General features: G+C 45.4%; 2 protein-coding genes across 3 annotated transcripts in view; one reads left to right on the top strand and one right to left on the bottom strand.

Annotated features, from left to right (window-relative positions):
- Positions 1–1,045, top strand: part of UXS1 (UDP-glucuronate decarboxylase 1) — a 40,856-nt gene extending 39,811 nt beyond the window's left edge. The window contains exon 15 of the mRNA XM_028727970.2: positions 217–1,045. Coding sequence (XP_028583803.2) covers positions 217–348 — 132 coding nt within the window. The 3' untranslated portion in view covers positions 349–1,045. The remainder of the gene's footprint in view (positions 1–216) is intronic.
- An 840-nt stretch (positions 1,046–1,885) lies between these two features.
- ECRG4 (ECRG4 augurin precursor) overlaps positions 1,886–22,553 on the bottom strand; it is a 35,455-nt gene continuing 14,787 nt past the window's right edge. The window contains exons 1-6 of one of the 2 annotated variants that reach the window (XM_028727972.2): positions 22,352–22,423; positions 20,181–20,255; positions 7,433–7,562; positions 5,737–5,784; positions 4,303–4,460; positions 1,886–2,237 (exon numbers count right to left, since the gene is read on the bottom strand). In XM_028727972.2, the coding sequence (XP_028583805.2) occupies positions 2,076–2,237; positions 4,303–4,460; positions 5,737–5,784; positions 7,433–7,562; positions 20,181–20,255; positions 22,352–22,408 (630 nt within the window). In that variant the 5' untranslated portion in view covers positions 22,409–22,423 and the 3' untranslated portion in view covers positions 1,886–2,075. Of the gene's footprint in view, positions 2,238–4,302; positions 4,461–5,736; positions 5,785–7,432; positions 7,563–20,180; positions 20,256–22,351; positions 22,424–22,553 lie in introns of those variants that run through there. The other variant, XM_028727971.2, reaches the window with a different exon arrangement.

The following is a 22,553-nucleotide window of genomic DNA, read 5'->3' as shown; positions in this document are numbered from 1 at the left end:
TTCATGGGAATTGCCGCTGGATGCAAATGCTGTCTTAAGTTATTTGGTGAAGTATCTGTAATGCACCACCTAGACCTCCTTGGAGGAAAAGTGGGATATAAATGCATTAAGCAAATTAAATGAACAACCCTGTTTGACATACTTATGACAATCGCAATGAGCAAATAAGCACTTTTATAACTTGACTCATTCGGCTGTATCTCTCTTTGGTAACAGGTCCCGTTGGAAGAAGGCTTAAATAAAGCAATTCATTACTTTCGCAAAGAATTGGAATATCAAGCAAATAATCAATATATTCCTAAACCAAAACCTGCCAGGATAAAAAAAGGAAGAACCAGACATAACTAAAAACTCTTTTAAGTCGGAAAGGAATTGAAAACCTTTCCTTGTGTTTGAAAGGTGTAATTTGTCTTTTGTTAAAAAGACTTCCGAAACAGGTATCATGAAGAAAAACTGGAAATTTCACTCTGAAGCTTGCTTTAAAGAAGTGGATGTGCCTAAATAAGAAAACTGCAATCTTTGCCTTGCACTTTTTAAATCTGTCTTTTTATGTAAAATAGGATAGAAGCATCCTTTTTTTAGTATCTTCAAGTTTTTATATCTTGCTGTGAGATCATTTTGTTGTGACTGTCCTTGACAGTTTTATTTACTGGTTTCTTTGTGAAGCTGCAGATGGGATGGGAAAATGCCAATTTATTTATAAAAAGTGGGTACTTTAAATGAGAGATACTATGCATAAAGAAAAAAAGAGCAAGCAGTATTGCCAGATGATTGAAAACACTGGCATCTAGTATTATAGGATTATAATAAAAAGAATTCTGTATGAGAGCTTTATGTATTCTTTTGAAATTGGGTTTTCTCCCCCCCCCCCCAAATGTTTAGTTCTAGTTGCACACTTGAATTTGAAAATATTTTCACTGACTTTCATGGATAAATGCTATTTTAAATCACTACTGTGTTGTGCACAATCTGGGGGGAAAGTTAATGTATTATTGGTTACCAGTGGTTGAATATGCTATTTTAATAAAATATTGAAACTTATAAATATTAGTTTTTCATGTAAGAACGCTGCAGCCATGTGTTGCGCCTTCATGCATATTGACAGAGTTACAGAAAACTTACATTTGTGGTCTCTTTCTTTCAGTAACTGGTCCTCTTGAGTAGTAACAGTGTATAAGTTTGTAAGCAATTCTTTTCATAAAGTGCAACCTAGTCAAAGATAATTTCATGATCTTAAATGAGTTAAGTAGGCACTTATGGTTTATATAGCCTAGTCCATTTTTTTCTCCACTGTAGCAAACACAGAGGAAACTACATTGCAGCACTAATTAACACATTCACACCACTTGTTCATATTCCCCTAATTTAATTATAAAGCAGAGTCCCTGCACGAACAGTATCGTACTGTTTTATTTAAAGTAGTAGAACATTACTATAAACAGTATAATGATGGCACCCGTGCTAACTTGGAAGATTGAAGACAAACTATTTTGAGGGCCACCAACTTGGACATCTTTAAAAACAGGATTTGACAAAGTCATGGAAGATAGTCCTACCAGTTGCTGGAAACCACAAGAGGGGAGAGTGTTGTTGTGCTCAAGTTCCCTTTGCGGGTGCGCCATAGTCATCTGGGGGGGTTGGTCACTGTGAGAAGAGGATGCTGGACTAAATGGACGAATGGCCTGATCCAACTGGCTCTTAAACTATTGTTGCAACCCTGTAAGCAATTGTTTCTGCCAGTATATGAATGTTTAGAGTCTGATTATCAATTCACACTTTAGATGTTACCAAAGCCATATACCACTTGCTGTCCTTCAAGATAACTGAAATCTCATAAGGTAACCATGCTGTCTTACAATAATTTCACCAAAAATACTGGGAAGAATACTTATCAAGAAATTTTAATGCTAACGTTTATACATGTTATGCTACTGAGTGGATATAAAAACATTCCATAACTTTTTTTTTGTTATTAATGTTTATAACAAACTTAGTTAATTTCAAAGAAGCGTAAGAGGCACCTTTGGGCGGTATCCGTCTTCCTGGCGTTCTAATCCAGAGAAGGAAAGATGAGATTAATAATCGTCATAATTGACACTTGCTCCATGCCTAAAGGTATGTGGGTTTCGTGGGCCAATAGGTGCGTCTTCATCATAATGGTGATGGTAATAACCACCGTAATATTCATGGCCACTACGGCCTAGGTTTGACCAGTAGGAGACATCATCTTCAAATTTCTGCATACAAGAAAAAAAAAAGTGGTAGCAATTAGCTACTAGCTGCAACTTCGCCATACAAAGGGTTCAGCGCCTTTGTAAATAGTAACAACTTCCTGCATTGCATTGGAAGGTTTCTCTTTTATTCATACAGTTACCCAAATCAACTTATGCATGCAATTCTTTTATATGCAGTGCAGAATGATAATTTTTTGTTACGGGTCTGAGAAGAAACAAAGCAAAGCTTTAGGATTAAAAAAAGCAAACCATTAAAAATGATTTGAAGCCTGCGCAGTATTTAAAAAGTTGATTAGAAGCCTGCACAATCTTTCACATTTGAAAACATAACCCACAGCCTGATCATGCTGATAGCTGTCAGTAAGAGCATGAAACCCTTAATCTCGGTCATGGGTTCGAGTCCAAAGGGCAAAATATTCCTGTATTGGAGGGGGCTGGACTTGATGACTCTCGGGTCTCTCCCAACTCTACAATTCTATGAGCCTATGCTTATCCAGCATCACGTGTGTTGAGGACTCATTTTCACTGCTCTAGACTGGCACCCATTTTGCACAATATTCACATTAAATTAAAAACCTCCATGTTTTTAAGAACTTTGTACTAATTTAAAATTCCTAGACATGAAGAGTCAGTATAGGCTGCTTTCAACAATTTACCTAGCTCAGAGAGGTTTCCAAACTTTAGTTTCACATATTAACTTGAACTCTGAAATTCTATAAAATCAACTCTACTTCAAATTCTGACCAAACCCTCAAAATGTTTGCTGTATATTTAATCATTTCTTATTACAGTAGTACCTCATTTCACTGCTCTTAGCCTATGATGATGCTATATCACTCCAAAGAAAACAATCTCATTAATGTTTATGTTCATGAAAGGATGCCAGTTTTGTTTGTTTGTAATCCAAATTATGATATCTTTAAATAAAGCACAATGTGCCTTGTTACTTATGAAGAAAAGCAATAATTAATATTATTGGGCCTTTTTATCTGCCCAGGTTTATGAATACTTTTGATTCACAATTATTTAAAAAGAGATTTAAAGGTAAGTAAATTATATAGTAGTTTACATTTTTGTAGTTTTCCTAGCCTCAATATTTAAGCTACTATCTCTCCAGTCTAGCAAAACCACACAACAGCCATGAAACTCAATAAATTTTCCTTTGGCATATTCAAGTGCTACAATACATTCAGGTAATACATTGCTGCATTTTAATATGTGGTACCAAATTGCTGTATAAATCCCCAGAGCAAAATCTGTATTAAGTTTTGTTCCACACAATATTTAGAAGAACACTAACCAAAAGTTTCCCTTTATTGTTACATTTTCTTTTTAAAAGGTGGGAATTGCCAATGCTACTACTAAAGATACCATTGAGCAGTGCAAAAGTTGTATCTTTTACTTCCTGATTTGTGTATCTACAAAGTTGTAAAATTGTTGCTTTCCTTGAGATAATTGGCCACAAGATTGCCAGTCTTATGTCTGTGATGCTGTCAGTTGTCTTCTACATTAAAGTCATTGGGTCAACTGCTGTTTCCCTTAAAAGGAGGAAAACACACTGACCTGCCCTTCTCTGACAGTGTTATTAGGTGTTGTGTGTTCAAAATCAGAAATTTGACATCTTAGATGCACGATCGGCAGTAGGCACCTGGAGTCTCAAAGCACTTTTTAACCCGCATTAAACTATTTGCAAGCAGTGCAGGGTGATGCCGTATGACTGACAGGTGAGTAGTGCCATCCGTCCGTCCAATCTGACTCATGAAGGGTAAGGAAGATGACGATCTGGCCACTGGCCCAGATCAGGTTTCCTAGTTCTGTTCTAATAACTGGGGTGGACTATCCCATTCCTGCTTCAATGAACTTCACATAATCAGACCCAAGTTAAGCACTATAAAACTCCCCTTTCCAGACCATGCCTGCTTCTATCTGAAAGGAAAATACTCTAAACCCCGTTTCACGCGAAGACGACGAAAACAATAAAAAAGTAAGTTAATTGGCATAACAATTCGAGGGTGCTTCAGTGAGTTGCCTTTTCGGATGTCCCAAAACAGAAAACGTTGCCACTTACTGCTTCATCAAAGCCTAAGTAGAGAAATTGCTGGTACCACTGCTGTACATCTGGTTGACTCCTATCCCACAGCTGCCGCTTCTGACGTTTCAAGCTGCTCAAAAACTCCTTGGCCTTATCTTCTTTGACAGACACATCTGCCTTAACCGGAACAGGAGCTGAAATGAAAGAGACAGCAAACACAAGAACGGTTTAACCTAAAGGTTGCTTACTCTAGATAACGTCACTTGTCGCAAGCAGGGATCAATTACATGTTTTGGATTGACAGGTGGAAGGGGCTGGTAGGAGTTGGGGGTCCAAACACCTGAAGGGTCTATATAGGTTCCTCAGCCCTGCTCTTAAGTACCCTTCAGTGCTTATAACAGGGGTCAGCACACTTTTTCAGCAGGGGGCCGGTCCACTGTCCCTCAGACCTTGTGGGGGCTGGACTATATTTTGGGAGGGGGAGAACGAATTCCTATGCCCCACAAATAACCCAGAGATGCATTTTAAATAAAAGCACACATTCTACTCATGTAAAAACACCAGGCAGGCCCCACAAATAACCCAGAGATGTATTTTAAATAAAAGGGCACATTCTACTCATGTAAAAACATGCTGATTCCTGGACCGTCCACGGGCGATTGGGCCGGATCCGGCCCCCGGGCCTTAGTTTGCCTACCCATGGCTTCTAAACAACAATAAATAAAACACATAATCCATTCTGAAGATCAAAATGTATAAAACCTTTGCATGTGGATCTGTTACGCAACTTTGCATGCTAAATTCTGTGTTGCTTTGTGTGACAAGCACATATACTGTATATCAAACATAACATGAGAACAGGTAGTTACAGGTAGGTAGCCGTGTTGATCTGCCGTAGTCAAAACAAAATAAAAAAATTCCTTCCAGTAGCACCTTAGAGACCAGCTAAGTTTGTTATTGGTATGAGCTTTCGTGTGCATGAAGAAGTGTGCATGCACACAAAAGCTCATACCAATAACAAACTTAGTTGGTCTCTAAGGTGCTACTGGAAGGAATTTTTTTATTTTGTTATGAGAACAAGTATTCTGTGATACTGGACAATTGCGGTGAAGTATCCCTGGGTATTGTACTGGCATATGAAGGATGACCCAAGACAAGAGCCTAGAACTACATGTTCTGTCTTCCTCTGATTTCTTGCAACAGTGGTCATCACAGCCTGCCAAAATTAGATTGAAGGGTGCATTTGACTTTCACTGACCTGGTCTTTCCCACAGTCCCTAATGGGACAGTTGCACAAGGGGAAAGACAGGTGGGAAATGAAGTGAACCTCTTTTTACAAGCTTGAAAATTTCTCCCACTTGCTACCTTCTGAAACAGACCCAAGATGGCTCTGGTTTGAGTTAGCTGCTGTTTTTCTGGCAAGTAACAGCTGAGGCAGAAAGAGCCATGAGTTGGAGACAGGAAACTTACCTTCCCGTCTTTGGAGCATCAGCTTAAGTTTATTTCCTCTTGATACACCTAAAGGAATCCAAAATCAAAATAAATCAGGACTGAAAGAATTAACAAGGTTTCCTGCAAAGCACTGCTCTCTTAATATGAGTTGTGAATGTATTTGAGAAAGTTGAGCCTGCAGAAAACAAGATACTTCTGTTGCCAAATGAAGGTCATTCTCCGCCCCCGCCCCGCCCCCCGTGCTTACTTGCAATAGTAAAGGTAAAGGGACCCCTGACCATTAGGTCCAGTCATGGACGACTCTGGGATTGCGGTGCTCATCTCGCTTTACTGGCCTAGGGAGCCGGCGTGCAGCTTCCGGGTCATGTGGCCAGCATGACTAAGCCGCTTCTGGCGAACCAGAGCAGCGCACGGAAACGCCATTTACCTTCCCGCCAGAGCGGTACCTATTTATCTACTTGCACTTTGATGTGCTTTCGAACTGCTAGGTTGGCAGGAGCAGGGACCGAGCAACAGGAGCTCACCCCGTCGCGGGGATTCAAACCGCCGACCTTCTGATAAGCAAGTCCTAGGCTCTGTGGTGTAACCCACAGCGCCACCCGCATCCCACTTGCAATAGTAAATTGTAGAAATTTGCCTGTCTGCAGCCCCACCCCAATCTAAGGAACTAAGGGCTCTCATTCCAGACAAGTGTCATGTTAGAAGTTGGCACCTAAAACCCGATTAGAGAACTGAGGCAAGGCTAGCCAACCTGGTACCCTTCAGATGTTGTTTGTGTACAACTCCCATCATTTCCAACTGCTGCCCTTACTAGCTGGGGCAAATGGGAGCTGGAATCCAACCACATCTGGGGGGCAGCCCCTTGGCTACCCCTTGTCTAAGGAATGGAGCATAATGAACTCTGTTGGTAACTGTCAATCTGCAGAGATTGCTTTGCTGCATGCTCAGCTATGCCTTTGTTTGACAGACATGTCAAACATAAAGCCCCCAATTGTGGGGGTGGGATGGAAGCCTTTGTGACATAGAATCATATAATTATAGAGTTGGAAGGGACCCTGAGGATCCTCTAGTCCAACCCCCACAATGCAGGAATATGCAGCTGCCCCATATGGGGATCAAACGTGCAGCCTTGGCAACATATATACGACGTGGCGATATTGGCGCTATCGTCAGGGTTATAAAGGGGATACCTTCTGGAAAAAGCGAAGAGACTGTCCTGGGCTGGGAGTGAAAAACATGATTGCTTCCACAGCTGGCTGTTTAGGCAAGGGAACACAGTCTCTTTCCTCCAGCAAAGCAAATCCACATTATATGCATCACATCGGAAGTAGACCACTTTGCACATGCATGCGCACACATTTAATAATATGGAGCATTATTAACAGCAGTGGTGGAATGGGCTTTGTTTTGTTTTGGAGTGTGTGTCTGGGCATCTGGGATATCCCTCCTGGATGCAAAGCCCAGCCCTCGTTTTTATGAGCAGGGGGACCTAAGATCAGGAGTTTCCTACTTCCCAGCTCCAGCCAGAGCCTTGGGGAATTTTGGCGGGAAGACGACGACGAAGGGGCTGCCACCTCGCTCAGCCTCAGCGTGCGCCCCCTTGCCTTGGGGGGCATCATCCTGCGTGCCCGCCGCCCTCTTCCCCCCCTACCCCAAGCCCCACTTCTCCCGAGCATGGGGCAGAGCCCCTTTCCAGCGCGCGGGGCTGACTCACCGGGACTCAGGCACACGAGGAGGAGGACCAGCGCGAGCGAAGCCCACGAGAGCGCCCGCCGCCCGGGCACCATTTTGGCGGGAATCTCCGTCCGGCCGAGGTTTCGCCTGGAGCTGCTCTCTCCCTTCGCCTGCGGGGAGAAAAGCGAGAGGCGGCTGATGCTCTGGACGCGGGGAGGAGCCGAGGGGAGGGAAGGAGGGGGCGCGCGAAGCAGCGGGCAGGGCGAGCCGGGGGCCCCCCTGGTTGCGCATGGACGTTGTCCAGCGTCCGTAGAGGAAGTGGGGGGAACGAAGCGCTCGGCGGGGTGTTTGTGTGTGTGTGTGTGTGTGTGTGTGTGTGTGTGTGAGTGAGAGAGAGAGAGAGAGAGAGAGAGAGAGAGAGAGAGAGAGAGAGATGGGGATTTCTGAAGCCGCAAAGCGGCAGCTGGCGCGCTTCCCACATTCCAGATGTTCGCTTCGGGGCCACCTGCTCCTTGAGCCTCCCTGGCGTTTGCATAAAGGTGGTGCGACGCCTGCTGCTTATTGAGCGTGTATGCTGGGGTTGTTATCATAGGAGCCAACTCCTTGGGGACCGAGGTCCCTTCGCCCCCCCCCCCTTAAGATATTTGAGGCGGCTTGTCTCCGACCCCAAGATGATGGACACTGCCATTCAAATCATAATAATAAAGGTAAAGGGCCCCTGGGCGGTTAAGTCCAGTCAAAGGCAACTATGGGGTTGCGGTACTCATCTTGCTTTTGGTCAAAGGGTGCTGGCGTTTGTCCACAGACAGCTTTCCAGGTCATGTGGCCAGTAGGACTAAATCGCGTCTGGCACAACAGAACACCATGATGGAAACCAGAGCGCACGGAAACACAGTTTACCTTCCCGCTGCAGCAGTACCTATTTATCTACTTACACTGGCATGCTTTCAGACTGCTAGGAGCTGGGACAGAGCAACGGGAGTTCACCCCGTCACAGGGATTCGAACCGCCAACCTTCTGATCGGCAAGCCCAAGAGACTCAGTGGTTTGACCACAGCGCCACCTGCGTCCATTCAAATAGTGTGCAGTGCACCACATCATGTGACGGAATATGCAAGGCAGGGCTTACCTGCCCCCCCCCCAATAAATATTGTTTACAAGTTGGCATCCCTGGTTTATTATTGAGGTGGTGTCAGGGGTTCAGGGACAGAGGCACAGGTGAGGGAGGAGGCGGAGAGCGAGGGGGAAGAATCCCAGGGCAGCGAGGAAGAGGATGACAATGACTTGAGGGATTCCATGAGTCTTTCAAGTGAGTCGGAGGATTCCCAGAAGGGGGCGCCTGTGGTCAGGCCAAGGGGAGTCACAGGGGGGACTCGTCAGGAGCAGGGGACCAGCGGGGGAACCCAAAGTGGGAGCTGGGAGTCGGGACCGGCTTCTCCGCCAGAGCGGAGTGAAGGGGATGGAGATTCCAGAGTGACAGGGGAAGCAGGTCCGAAAGCAGAGAGGGAGGGGAGATCGGAGCAAGACATCCTCCCGGAAGTGGAAGGGAGTAGTGCAGGGAGTAGTGTAACTGTCAAGAGGAAGGTTAGAGGTTGCGAACGCGCGCCAAGTTCAAATGTGGAGGCGCGCGGAAGAACAGGGAGCCCGGAGGAGGAGCCAGGTCCCAAAGCACGCAGGAGGGGGGAAGAGCTGTCTGGGGATTCAGCGTCAGGGGAATCCAGGAGGGGCGAAACCCCAGGGGGCAGGAAGACCCTGCGGAAAAGGAAAGAAAGGAAGAGGTGGAGCAGCACAAGCCTCTTAAAGTGGTGCAGAGGCGGGACTGACTCAGAGGGGACTTCAGTGGTCTAAGCGTAACAGACGTGGGGCTGCGCGCCTCGGCTGTGGAGCGTACAATACACTTCAATAAACATCTTTGTATATAAACTGGACTAGGCGTTGGTCTCTTGTGAGCTGGGACCTGAGGCAGCCCTGACAGGTGGTATATTAAAAACGCTGTCAAAATGCTTTTTGAAAAACACATTGAATTTGGCATAGCTCACTGTCGCCATCAAGTGTCACATTTGCATATTGCACTTTACAACACATTTGAGACATTTTATTTGCAGCCGAGTCCTGTCAGTTCCAGCAATTGTCCGCCCACACTTTTCAGTGTTTGTAGCCCACACTTTCCATAATGCAAAATAAATATGAGTTTGGGTGGGGGTAGGTGAAATGCCTGGGCCCCCTTTTAATTCATGGAATAACTAGCTTGCTGGTGAGATGATAGCAGCGCCAGCTTTAGGACGCTGCAGGCACTTACCCTGCACAGGGCATCAACACAGGGCACCATCATTCTGCCCGGACACTGAGGTCCAGCTCCAAGGGCCTTCTGGCGGTTCCATCACAGCGAGAAGCCAAGTTACAGGGAACCAGGCAGAGGGCCTTCTCAATAATGGCGTCCACCCTATGGAACACCCTCTCATCAGATGTCAAAGAGATAAACAACTATCTGACATTTAGAAGACATCTGAAGGCAGCCCTGTTTAGGGAAGTTTTTAATGACAAGTGTTTTAATGTATTTTTTAATCTTTTTTTTTTTGGAAGCTGCCCAGAGTGGCTGGGGAACCCAGCCAGATTTGGGGTGGTGGTGTTAAATAATAAATTCTTCTTCTCTTCTTCAGGGGTGCATTATAATCATAATTATATTTATACAGGTACCTACTGAAAAGATCCATAAAAGCAACTGTACCAAAAGGAATTATTGTGAAAATAAATAATATGGGGGGCACTAAATTTTGTCCTCACTCAGGACACCATATTACCAAAGTTCACCCCTGGTGATAGGCTACTCAGGGAACAAAGAAAGCGGCTCTGTGCCTGGTGAGAAATGGGTGGGCCCTCTCTCGCCGGGAGTTAGAAAGAGAAAGGCCAGAGTTGAGAGTTCGGTTAGGTGAGCTAAGAAAAGTGCCATAGCTCAATGGTAGAACATCTGCTTGTCTTGTTGAAGTTCCGGGGCTCAATTCAAACTCTGTCTGAAATGCTGGAGAGCTACTGCCAGTAGACAATACTTCGCTCGATGGACCAATGGTCTGGCTCAGTATAAGGCAGCTTCCTAGACACTGCGATCTGTTCCGCACATCATGCTAAGCCAAAACATGACTTGGCATGAATAAGCAGACTCTGGGAGAGGAGATCGCAACCGTTTTGCTTAGCATGGTGTTTTTGCTGCTGCGTATAGTTTGGCTTAGTGCCTTGTCCAAGCCTGGGCTTGTGGTTTGGCACTCTCTAGACAAACCAAAAACTAATCAAGGTTTTGTCCTGTGGTTCGTGGCTCGTGGTTTGTCTGGGGGAGCGAAACGGCTGAGATAAACTGCGTCTGGGCAAGAAACTAAGCCGAACTATGGCTTAGCTCAGCACAGCACAGCAGCAAAACGAAGAGAAAGGCCACAGCCCCTTTCTGGGAGCCCTCATACTAATGCCAAGACACAGAGTTTGGAAAGCTCTGTATTTGATTTATATACAGTGGTACCTCGGGTTAAGTACTTAATTCGTTCCGGAGGTCTGTTCTTAACCTGAAACTGTTCTTAACCTGAAGCACCACTTTAGCTAATGGGGCCTCCTGCTGCCGCCATGCTGCTGCTGCACGATTTCTGTTCTCATCCTGAAGCAAAGTTCTTAACCCGAGGTACTATTTCTGGGTTAGCGGAGTCTGTAACTTGAAGCGTATGTAACCCAAGGTACCATTGTACTACCCTTCATCAAAAGATTTCAGGGCAGTTCACAAGATAAAAACCTGAGATAAAGCACAAATAAATTGCTTAAAATAGACACAACAAAACAATCAGTGCATATGTACAGTGGTGCCCCACAAGACGAACGCCTCGCAAGACGGAAAACCCGCTAGACGAAAGGGTTTTCCGTTTTGGAGGCGCTTCGCAAAACGAATTTCCCTATGGGCTTGCTTCGCAAGACGACAGCCCATAGGGAAATCTCCGGGACAGCGGGGAAGCGCAGCGCGTCTTCCCCACTGTCCTCGGACCTCCTCCGAAGCCTGGGGGCGGGGCGGGGACACCTCCTCCCGCCGCCGCCGGGCTTCGGAAGGCTCCTCTGAAGCTGGGCGGCGGGGAGGGAACACCTCCTCCCGCCGCCCGGCTTCAGAACGATGCTCCGAAGCCGGGCGGCGGGGAGGGAACACCTCCCCCCGCCGCCCGGCTTCGGAACGATGCTCCAGGCCGCGAAGCCTGGGCGCATTTCTCTGCTGTCCCGGACGGCTTTTGAAGGCAGGCGGGGGGGAGCAAAGACTTTCACCCCCCGCCCGCCTTCAGAAGAGGTCCAGGACAGCTTTTAAATCGCCCCGGACAGCGGAGAAGTCCTTCGCTGTCCCGGGGCGATTTTAAAATGCTGCCCGCCAGCATTTTAAGATCGCCCCGGACAGCGGAGAAGTCCTCCGCTGTCCCGGGGTTTTTTAAAATGCTGGGGGTGGGAAGAAAAGCCCTTGTCCCCCCCCCCAGCCTTCAGAAGAGGTCGGGGGACAGACTGTTCCCGGACCTGGTCTGAAGGCGGTTTCCATAGGAACGCATTAATTGATTTTCAATGCATTCCTATGGGAAACCGTGCATCGCAAGACGAAAAACTCGCAAGACGAAGAGACTTGCGGAACGAATTAATTTCGTCTTGCGAGGCACCACTGTATGTATGTGTATGCATTCATAACCCACAAAGGAGAAATATGTTGGCTGCATAGTGCATCAAACTGACTACATGCAGGGGCCTGGACAATGTCTGAGTTTTCAATTTACTTGTATTTGTTTAGGTATGGTGGACTGTTAAGGCATCAGTGCCATTCTGGAAATAAAAGATAACTCGGCAGGTTTGTTAAACATCTCCACTCAACAAGAAATCGAGTTCTGAACAGAAAAGCAGGCATTCAGGGCAGGGTAGGAACACATCATTTCTTTCAAAGGTTCGCATAATGCCAGGCCTATAATAAAACCACCAGTCACCAGGGTTGCCCCAAATAAAAATAAACACATTTTGCCAGAAGCCTTAATAAGAGAAAACACTTTCAGTTTTGTGAAGCCCAGTAAGGAATTTTCAATGTCCACAAGGGGCCAGAACCTCTAATTGCATAGTACATAGTGTCTGACATTCTGCTGCTATTAATTTCTTCTAATGAGCGCTGATATATTACCTTAATTGAACTGAGTAGGTTGCAACTTAAATGCACTTGGCATGGCAAATTGGTTTCTAAAGTTAGTTCCAAGAAAACTACAGGAGTCATGAGTTTCTTCCAAATAACAAGAGCATTAAGCTCATCAGTCAAGGCCTCCCAAAGTATTTTGACTCTCATCACTGTGTACTGCAGTTTGCATTTTTGCTGATGCTGAATGGAGGAGGCTAGCACTTGACCTTAGGAGGGAAATTACATCTAAACAAGCAATTTGCATCTGTATCTTAATAACGTTCCAGATGTCTGAGCTCAAGCATGTCTGCCTGCCTATTTACATGTCTTGAACTGTTTAACTGGCATAAGCAGGAGAGGTACTGTCAGGATTCTTAGAGGGAGCTTAAAAGACAGGCTGTGTTAAGGTAATTTGATCTTTCATCTGGGAAAGCTCCCCAACTATTCTCAGAACAATACTGAGGATAAGGCTCCAGGCTCTTCAAGTGTCCCTGTTTTCCAGGGATAGTCCAGGATTTACAGAAGCCCTCCCGGTTTCTGATTTGATCCCAGAATCACTTTTCTTTTCCTATTTTCATCGGAGAAATGTTGGACGGTATGGAGTTATGCGGCCCCTAGTCAAGGAGATAAGTAACTATACAACCTTTAGAAGACATCTGATGGCAGCCCTGTATAAAGGTAAAGGGACCCCTGACCATTAGGTCCAGTCGTGACCGACTCTGGGGTTGCGGCGCTCATCTCACTTTATTGGCTGAGGGAGCCGGCGTTCAGCTTCTGGGTCATGTGGCCAGCATGACTAAGCCGCTTCTGGTGAACCAGAGCAGCGCACGGAAACGCCGTTTACCTTCCCGCCAGAGTGGTACCTGTTTATCTACTTGCACTTTGACGTGCTTTGGAACTGCTAGGTTGGCAGGAGCAGGGACCGAGCAACGAGAGCTCACCCTGTCACGGGGATTCGAACTGCCGACCTTCTGATTGGCAAGTCCTAGGCTCTGTGGTTTAACCCACAGCGCCACCCACGTCCAAGCCCTGTATAGGGAAATTTTAAAATGTTTTATTATGTTTTTATGTGTGTTGGAAGCTGCCCAGAGTGGCTGGGACAACCCAGTTCTCATTGTGAAAATGAATTTAAGGCAGGAGTGGGGGGAATCTTTTTCAGACTGAGGACCTCATTCCCTTCCGGGGGGATCCTTTCTGTGGGTGCAGCCAGAGCTAAAAATTGGAGAAGCAATGAATTTAAATCTTACTTTTATACAGCAGGCTCATTTCTCGCCTGTGCACACACTCCCCTCAATCCAGGAAAACCAAGAATTGTTGTCAGAGTTCAAGAACTCTTTCCAGCCAGATAAAAACACCCAAGAGAATATTAACCGAGATAGTGGGGATACATAGCCTGGCGAAAGAGGGGGTGGCTCTGAAGTGTCCCAAGGACAGACAGATCTGGAATGCAGCATTTGTCCTCTGGGCTGGAGGACCCCCCCCCCCCCCCGTTTCAGACCCTCAACATCTCCCTATTTTCCAGGGAGAGTCCTGGATTTACAGAAGTCATCCCAGTTTCTGATTTGATCGCAGAATGTCCCGCTTTTTGTTAGGACGTCCCTATTTTAATTGGAGATATATTGGTGGGTATGGAGTTATGCAAAGCCCAAACCATCTGAAGGCAGACCTGTATAGGGAAGTTTAAAAATGTTTAATGTATATATATATTGGATGCTGCACAGAGTGGCTGTTGTTGTTGTTTAGTCGTTTAGTCATGTCCGACTCTTCGTGACCCCATGGACCAGAGCACGCCAGGCACTCCTGTCTTCCACCGCCTCCCGCAGTTTGGTCAGGCTCATGTTTGTAGCTTCGAGAACACTATCCAACCATCTCATCCTCTGTCGTCCCCTTCTCCTTGTGCCCTCCATCTTTCCCAACATCAGAGTCTTTTCCAGGGAGTCTTCTCTTCTCATGAGGTGGCCAAAGTATTGGAGCCTCAGCTTCACGATCTGTCCTTCCAGTGAGCTTCCAGAGTGGCTGGAGCAACCCAATTAGATGGTAGGGGTATAAATAGTAAGATGATGATAATGATGATGGGTTAGAATGTCCCTATTCTTCATTAGATAAAAGTTGGAGGGTATGTTGTTTTAAGGGCTTCCTTTGGGACATATAAAGGTTTTTTTAACATGTGTTTCCTAATCATTACCTTAACCTGTTTTGGCAAAATAAGTTTTGGTTGTTCAGTGCGTTTAGCTATTGAAAAGTCAATAGTTATCGTTATCATTATCATCCATCCTAATAAGTGCGTGATGAAAATGTTTTTACAGGTTGTTCCCTGTTTCTGTGTATCAAGATTCAGGATGCAACTAGTTGGGCTTGAGTGTTACTACTGTGCTGTTTGTCGTGAAGAAATATGCTTCCCAGACACTGCCTTAGGGCTCTGCATAGCTGAAGACCTGCTCCTGGTTTCCCCTCACCCCATTTCTACTTCAATTTTCTCGCCATAAAAACAGCAATTCAAGGCAAAGCTACAGAACCCACAAACAATTACGATCCATTAAATGAATCAATAACGCAGCACAAATATCGGCAACAGAACTATAAAGTTAATATTCTATTAGAACACCAAAAGGCCACAAATAGATCAATCCTCAAGAGCCCAAATGAAAATGTTTTATGCGATCTTCTAGCGATGACTAGATTTTGGGCTCTTGCTGAGATTTGGGCATGCCTCACTGAAGAGTAGATGTCACAGACGGGATGGTACTGTTCTGAAGGGCCTGGAATCTGCCCCGGGAGATGCAACTTCTCAGCCAGATGGTGCAGAGAACACAGTGCTGCCCATCAATTTAAACTGGCAGGAACGCTCAGTATGGGAGCAGCAATTGTTTCAATTATGCTGGACAGTTTGCAGATCTCATGGACTGCATTGTTCCTGGTTTGGTGGGGTGGAGGGGGGGCGGATTGAAGGAAGTTTTCCTACTACTGAAGAGGAGGGAAATAATATATATGAGATCAGTAATCCCCAAACTCGGCCCTCCAGATGTTTTGGGACTACAATTCCCATCATCCCTGACCACTGAGCCTGTTAGCTAGGGATGATGGGAGTTGTAGTCCCAAAACACCTGGAGAGCCGAATTTGGGGATGCCTGTACTAGACTCTATTAGGTAAAGGTAAAGGGACCCCTGACCATTAGGTCCAGTCGTGGCCGACTCTGGGGTTGCGACGCTCATCTCGCTTTATTGGCCAAGGGAGCCGGCGTACAGCTTCCAGGTCATGTGGCCAGCATGACTAAGCCGCTTCTGGCGAACCAGAGCAGCGCACGGAAATGCTGTTTACCTTCCCACCGGAGCGGTACCTATTTATCTACTTGCACTTTGACGTGCTTTCGAACTGCAGGAGCATGGACCGAGCAATGGGAGCTCACCCTGTCGCGGGGATTCGAACTGCCAACCTTCTGATCAGCAAGTCCTAGCTCTGTGGTTTAACCCACAGCGCCACCCGCGTCCCTCTAGATTCTATAGCCTCATTCTAATTATCTTTAAAACCCTTCAGTTCTGCAAGCATGTTTCCCTTAGGATGCATTCTCCCCTGATAAATGGAAGCCTCTACTTAATAAAGCATTTGTGAAGCTGCATTAAGTTTTGGATCTAATACACAAAGCAAGGTAGGACCAGACTAGGGTAATTGCCCGGAAAATGATAGCTTTGCCTACACTGAAGCGCTTCCCATTTCATTCCTGTCTCTGACTCTTGTCCTGATGGGGATGCACAAAGGAATGCCAGAGAACAGAGTTGCAGCAGGGGAGTTTATTCAGCGTGCAAAGATTCAGCACCAGTTAACTGCATGGTGATGATGTGAAGAGAAGCTGTCAGAGGAGATTACCGTACTTCTCTCTCCCCCCCCCCCCCCAATTGAGCATTCTGAAACATGAATGCTTTTGCAGAAGTATCTTCTGCTGCTGATTAGCACATATTTTCGTATCAAGTATGTGACAGCATGTGCGACAGTGTAATTTGGTGTGGGTAATCACTTTGTAAATTGGGGGCAATAGAATGGAATGCGCAAAAATCCTCTCAGCCGGGCAAATACAAAGCACTCGTTCTCTGCAGTGAACACCACATTAATATAGAGTAAAACTGTGGTACCCAAGAAGCCGCTATATGAGCAATTTGGACAGACTTTACATATTAGATACTGAAATGTTCCAGTAAGAAGACTTTTTTTAAAAATGCATTTTAAAAAATCACTGTTCATTTATACTGTGAACCATGTTGGAGGGGGGCGGGATTTCCCTGGCAGGACATTTGACTTGGTTTTCATCCTTTTTACAAACCTTTTTGACATGTGCAAAGAATCTTTGTGCAAATGAAATGATTAAAAAAAACAACAACCAAGTGATCTCAGTCTTCACCCCAAAAGGCTTGCAGACCACCCTTCCCTCAGGTTTGATGCAACAGCAGCAGCAAACAGAAGCAGCAAATGATTGGCTTGGGAGGGAGCAGGAAGTATTTTTCCATACAAATTCTTCTAGTAGTGAACAGTTGGGGGCGGAGAAGTTCAGGAGGAGGAAGAGGAGGAGGAGGAGGAGCCAGAAGCTGGTGGCCTCCCAGCTAAATTGACAGAACGGCTCTGCAAACTTTTTCTTTTTATATCACAGACTGATGTGATGCCAGGAGGTGGAAGGAGGAGCCTGGCTTCTCAGCAGAGCAGATGGCAGCCCTACAGCTCTTCTCTTTTGGATGGAGGTACAGTAAGGTCAGGATGCGGGTGGCGCTGTAGGTTAAACCACAGAGCCTAGGGCTTGCCGATCAGAAGTTCGGCGGTTCGAATCCCTGTGACGGGGTGAGCCCCCTGTTGCTCGGTCCTAGCTCCTGCCAACCTAGCAGTTCGAAAGCACGTCAAAGTGCAAGTAGATAAATAGATACCACTCTGGTGGGAAGGTAAATGGTGTTTCCGTGCGCTGCTCTGGTTTGCCAGAGAAGTGGCTTAGTCATGCTGGCCACATGACCCGGAAGCTGTACGCTGGCTCCCTCGGCCAATAAAGCGAGATGAGCGCCACAACCTCAGAGTCGTCGGCGACTGGACCAAATGGTCAGGGGTCCCTTTACCTTTACATTAAGGGCATTTCAACAGTGCAAGAGAAGTTCAAAGATGATTTTGTAAAAATGGCTTCGAGAGACTTTTCTCTTGTAGTATGAGAAGCATCAGGGCACGTTTGTACACTGACCTGGCATTTTGCATATACACAAATTTATATGGCTTTGTAACTGAGCTGCACAAAGCTTTCTCCATGATGCTGTCCCCAGGTACCTTCTTGGAAAACAGAGCACCCACACTTTTCAGCATAGTGGGATTTGAACTCCTCCTGAGGGAAGTTCAGCCCTTGTGTGCTCAACTTGAGGAGGGAGGGGGAGCATACACAACAACAACAACAACAACAAAATAGCAAGCATGCTCCCTGCAGCCTTAAAAATAAAGCCTGCAAATCAAGGACTGTGCCTGAAGGAGCCAACAATCTCATCGTGCCCAGCACAGCTTTGCATCTTTGCACACACAGCGCTCAAGGTAACAGCAGGGTCTCCCCTCCATCAGCCAGTGGTAGAGGCATCAAGAAGCTCAATACTACCAGTTCCCTGGCATATCCAGACAGGAATTTGAATCCTCTCGTGTTCCTCATGAGCACAACACAGAAAAGGGAGGATACAGCGCCCACATTGCTCTCTGAGCAGGAAGCCTGCAGAGACTCACCTGGGAAAGGAAAGCGACTTTTCACAAGCAGGTAAAAGGAGGAGGTTAGGGGATGTGACAGGCAACCAGAGCCACACACTGGCAGAAGACACCTCCAGAGCCTCACTGCAAAAGGCACAGGATATTGCCAACTCTGTTTATTTGTGGTTTCTGCAGTGTACCTCAGTCAGCCTTTTCTCCTTCCCTGTGGTAAGTCTTACTTACAGTGCTTCACCAAACCTTTACAAGGCGTTACAAGTATAGGCCATCATGAAACATCCATATGTATAATTTAAAAACACACACACATAAACAGCCATGTAAAATATGTAATAGTGAGGATTTTCATTGGAATTTCTTCCCGCTGAATAGTGCCATTCAACCCTGTGGTAAGTCAAGTTTCTAGCAAGATGACTGTGTCCTCTAGAATTTAGTCTGTGAAAGAAACATTTCTCAAGAACAAAAGTTTACCCTCTGAGCCTTAGGCTAGTAAGGTAGTCTCGTCTCTTCTCTCTCTCTCTCTCTCTCTCTCTCTCTCTCTCTCTCTCTCTCTCTCTCTCACACACCCACACACACACACACACACACACACACACCCCCGCTGCTGAAACAGATTACAGTATTTCCAAAGAGGCCCTTAATTGTTTACTAAAAATCTGCTTCTTTCCAGATACACTAACTCACTGTGCAGAATTCCAAACACAAGCATAGCTAAACAGTGCTAATGTTAAGGGTGAATAACTATTTCGTTTAAAATAAACAGTGTTAAGAGAGTATCTAAACCACATGCAAATCTTCCTTAGCTGCATTGTCTAGTTCTGCTTTTCCTCTCCCTCCCTCCCTTCCTTTTTGGTTTAGACAGTTTTTAAATTTTACTTTTAGCTTGGACCACAAAATCAGAATGAACGAAGCTTAAAATCCACCCAACCATATCACATTTTTGTTCATCAGTAAATGCCACATGTAAAAAGGTTTTTTTCTACTTTTCCAGAAACAAATTAAATGTGAAACTGAGGGGAAAAAATATTGGATAGTAAGACTCTGCAGTACGGGAAAGGTAAAGTGTGCATAAGAATCTAGATGTAAGCACAACCATTGAAAAAAATAAAAAAGAGAGCAACCGCTTATGTCCAAAATGCCTTCCTAAAGAGGAATGATTTGTCTGGCATCTGAGGAGAATTTTAAAAAACCAAAACAGTATCAGCCCTTAAAGATTAAAAAGTGTATTTACACCTACAACTGATATCAGATAAAAGGTACCCAGAACTCATGAAACCCCCACTAAAGTTAAGGAGAGCAGAAAAAAAAGTTTTTTCAATCATGCAGAATCCTATGCATATTTTTTTGGAATTGCCTTGGATAATGTTCCACGACTCTTACCACTGTGTGTATAGGATTGCAACCTTTAATTAAGCAAGGTCTTTTGGATTGGGCCCAAGAAAAGTCTTCAGTTACTAATGTAAACAATGCTACTTAATAATGTGCTTCATATTTATATTACATAATAATAGCGAACAGTTTTTCAGCTATTTAAAATGAGTTAATTTTGCTGCTATATAATTTCTAGCCCCTGTTCAGAGGCTGATCTATATATAAAGGAGCTAGAGCAGTTTGGAGTAAAATCACATTGAATAGGGCAAATGTTATGCGAGTAGGGGGAGGACTGTAGATAATGTATACAGAATGAACTAAAAGAAACCTCTGTCACAAGCTATATTTTCCTGAGCAAATAAAATACTACAAGTCCATGACATTTAAACCACAGTTCCTACAATCAGCCTGCATTTGACCTTTCGGTACAATAATATAAAGCAGTCAATTTTTCTCTTTCTCTATCTAAATTCAAATTGCTGTTGTTGTGGGTTTTTTTAAATCCCATTCCTATAGTAAACACATACTCTTATTTAATAAAATTACCTTTCCAGTAAGCGGCTTCCTGCCTTCGTGCTTGGCCAGAAGAAGTGACTCTTTATTGAAGGACACCTTGGACTTCTGAAAGAAATAAGAAACTGGGTAATAGGCAGGGGGGAGTATTACATTTTTTTTTTTAACCACTAGGACCAATGTATGAAGGACATATTTATTCCATTTTGCAGAAATCCAACCCTTTGCAGAAAAAGCTCCACAAAGCACTTTGTGGATGAATTCGGAAGAATCGCATTTCTGCTCAGGCAGCTGGACAGCATTTCAAAAGGGAAAGAAATATGATTGCAAGCAGATGCTCATTCATGTTCTCATCTTAAAGGAATGTGTGTGTGTGTGTGTGTGTGTGTGTGTGTGTGTGTGTGTGTGTGTGTTTAGGCAGAATGATGAACAGCAGATTTCAGGGTGCATTTAATGTTCCTTAATTTCTTGCAGATGAGGGAAACAAGTATATTTTGGCACTACTTGTACACTGTACAGGCAGTATTTCTCTGTTCTGGCTGGAAATAAAAATTTTGCTTCTGGATATTGCTGTAGACCGGGACGCGGGTGGCACTGTGGGTAAAAGCCTCAGCGCCTAGGGCTTGCCGATCGCATGGTCAGCGGTTCGAATCCCCGCGGCGGGGTGCGCTCCCGTTGCTCGGTCCCAGCGCCTGCCAACCAAGCAGTTCGAAAGCACCCCCGGGTGCAAGTAGATAAATAGGGACCGCTTACTAGCGGGAAGGTAAACGGCGTTTCCATGTGCTGCTCTGGCTCGCCAGATGCAGCTTTGTCACGCTGGCCACGTGACCCAGAAGTGTCTGCGGACAGCGCTGGCCCCCGGCCTCTTAAGTGAGATGGGCGCACAACCCCAGAGTCTGTCAAGACTGGCCCGTACGGGCAGGGGTACCTTTACCTTTTATTGCTGTAGACCACTTGTGTTGTGGGATAGCAACCGATTAAGAAACAGGAAGCAGAGAGTAGGAATAAATGGATAGCTCTCCATTGGAGGAATGAGTTCCCCAAGGATCAGTACTGGAACCAATGCTTTTTAACTTATTAAGGATTTAGAGTTAGGGATGAGCAAAGTTTGTTCATGATGCTGAACTGTGTGCGTTTCCTCCTAGAGGGGCACAAAGAGTACAATATTTAAGAAACCTTTCAGTTACAGTGGTGCCTCGGGTTACATATGCTTCAGGTTAAGAACAGTTTCAGGTTACAGACTCCGCTAACCCAGAAATAGTGCTTCAGGTTAAGAACTTTGCTTCAGGAGGAGAACAGAAATTGTGCTCCGGTGGCAGCAGCAGGAGGCCCCATTAGCTAAAGTGGTGCTTCAGGTTAAGAACAGTTTCAGGTTAAGTACGGACCTCCAGAATGAATTAAGCACTTAACCCGAGGTACCACTGTAAAGTTAAACAGAGTGTTTCAGTCAGCTATATTTGCACCATATTTTGCGTTTTCAGTTCTAGATGTTTTCTGAGTCTGCATCATTATCTATGCTAGTTTAGTTGTAACTCTTTATCCAGAGGAACCAACATGGGGCCGAAGGGGCTTCAGCTCCCCCAATATTTTAGGGCAGGGGGCAGTGCTTTCCCCAATATTGAGGGGGCTGCCACCCCCTGCTGCCACCAGGCACCCTCCATGCACCCCAGAGCCAGGCGGCAGCTGGGACAAGCATGGAGGGCAATCTCCATGCTTGCTCGTCACAGTGGCAGCCTGGCAGCCCAGGAGCTGGGCTGTGGCAGGGACGAGCAAGCATGGAGATCACCCTCCTCACATCCCACCACCACCACCTGGCGCATGCCAGTGGCATCACCTGACATGTCACGTGACCACGCCCCCTCAATGTGGAGGACAAGTCTTCGCCCCTGGCCTTATCTTATCCTTGGCTTAATTTCTCTTGCAAGAGAAGTACTGCACCTGTTTCTCTGCCATTTGCTTAGTTATTTATTCCTGAGAATCAGGCATTCTGTCCTAAAACAATAGCACCCCTGCATTTTCTCAAATGTGTTTCCTTTCTTCTCACACACACCCAGCGCTCTTTTACCATTTTATGGCAGTGTGCGCACACACACCCCAGAGAGACAAATCAGAATATTCACTTGTAATATTGTTTGCAGTAAGTTGTAAAGAAGTGCTAGTTTGGACGACAACAACAACAAAACTAAGAGATACACACAACCCACTCCAATCTTTGGCCTTTTGGAAGAAGAACTGCAACTTTGATGTTTCCTCCAAGTCATTTCTATCTTTGTTCTTTTAGAAGAATTTTGTCACCCAATGGAAAGATGATTAGCATAACACTGTAAAAGAAACCACCACTGAGATCTTTTGCTTGATATTACATGCACCTGTTTACTCAAAACTTTACTCTTCGTCAGAAACTAA

Source organism: Podarcis muralis, chromosome 4 (genome assembly GCF_964188315.1).
Source record: "Podarcis muralis chromosome 4, rPodMur119.hap1.1, whole genome shotgun sequence".
In the NCBI taxonomy this organism is placed as follows: Eukaryota; Metazoa; Chordata; class Lepidosauria; order Squamata; family Lacertidae; genus Podarcis; species Podarcis muralis.
This window is presented reverse-complemented; position numbering and strand designations above follow the sequence as displayed.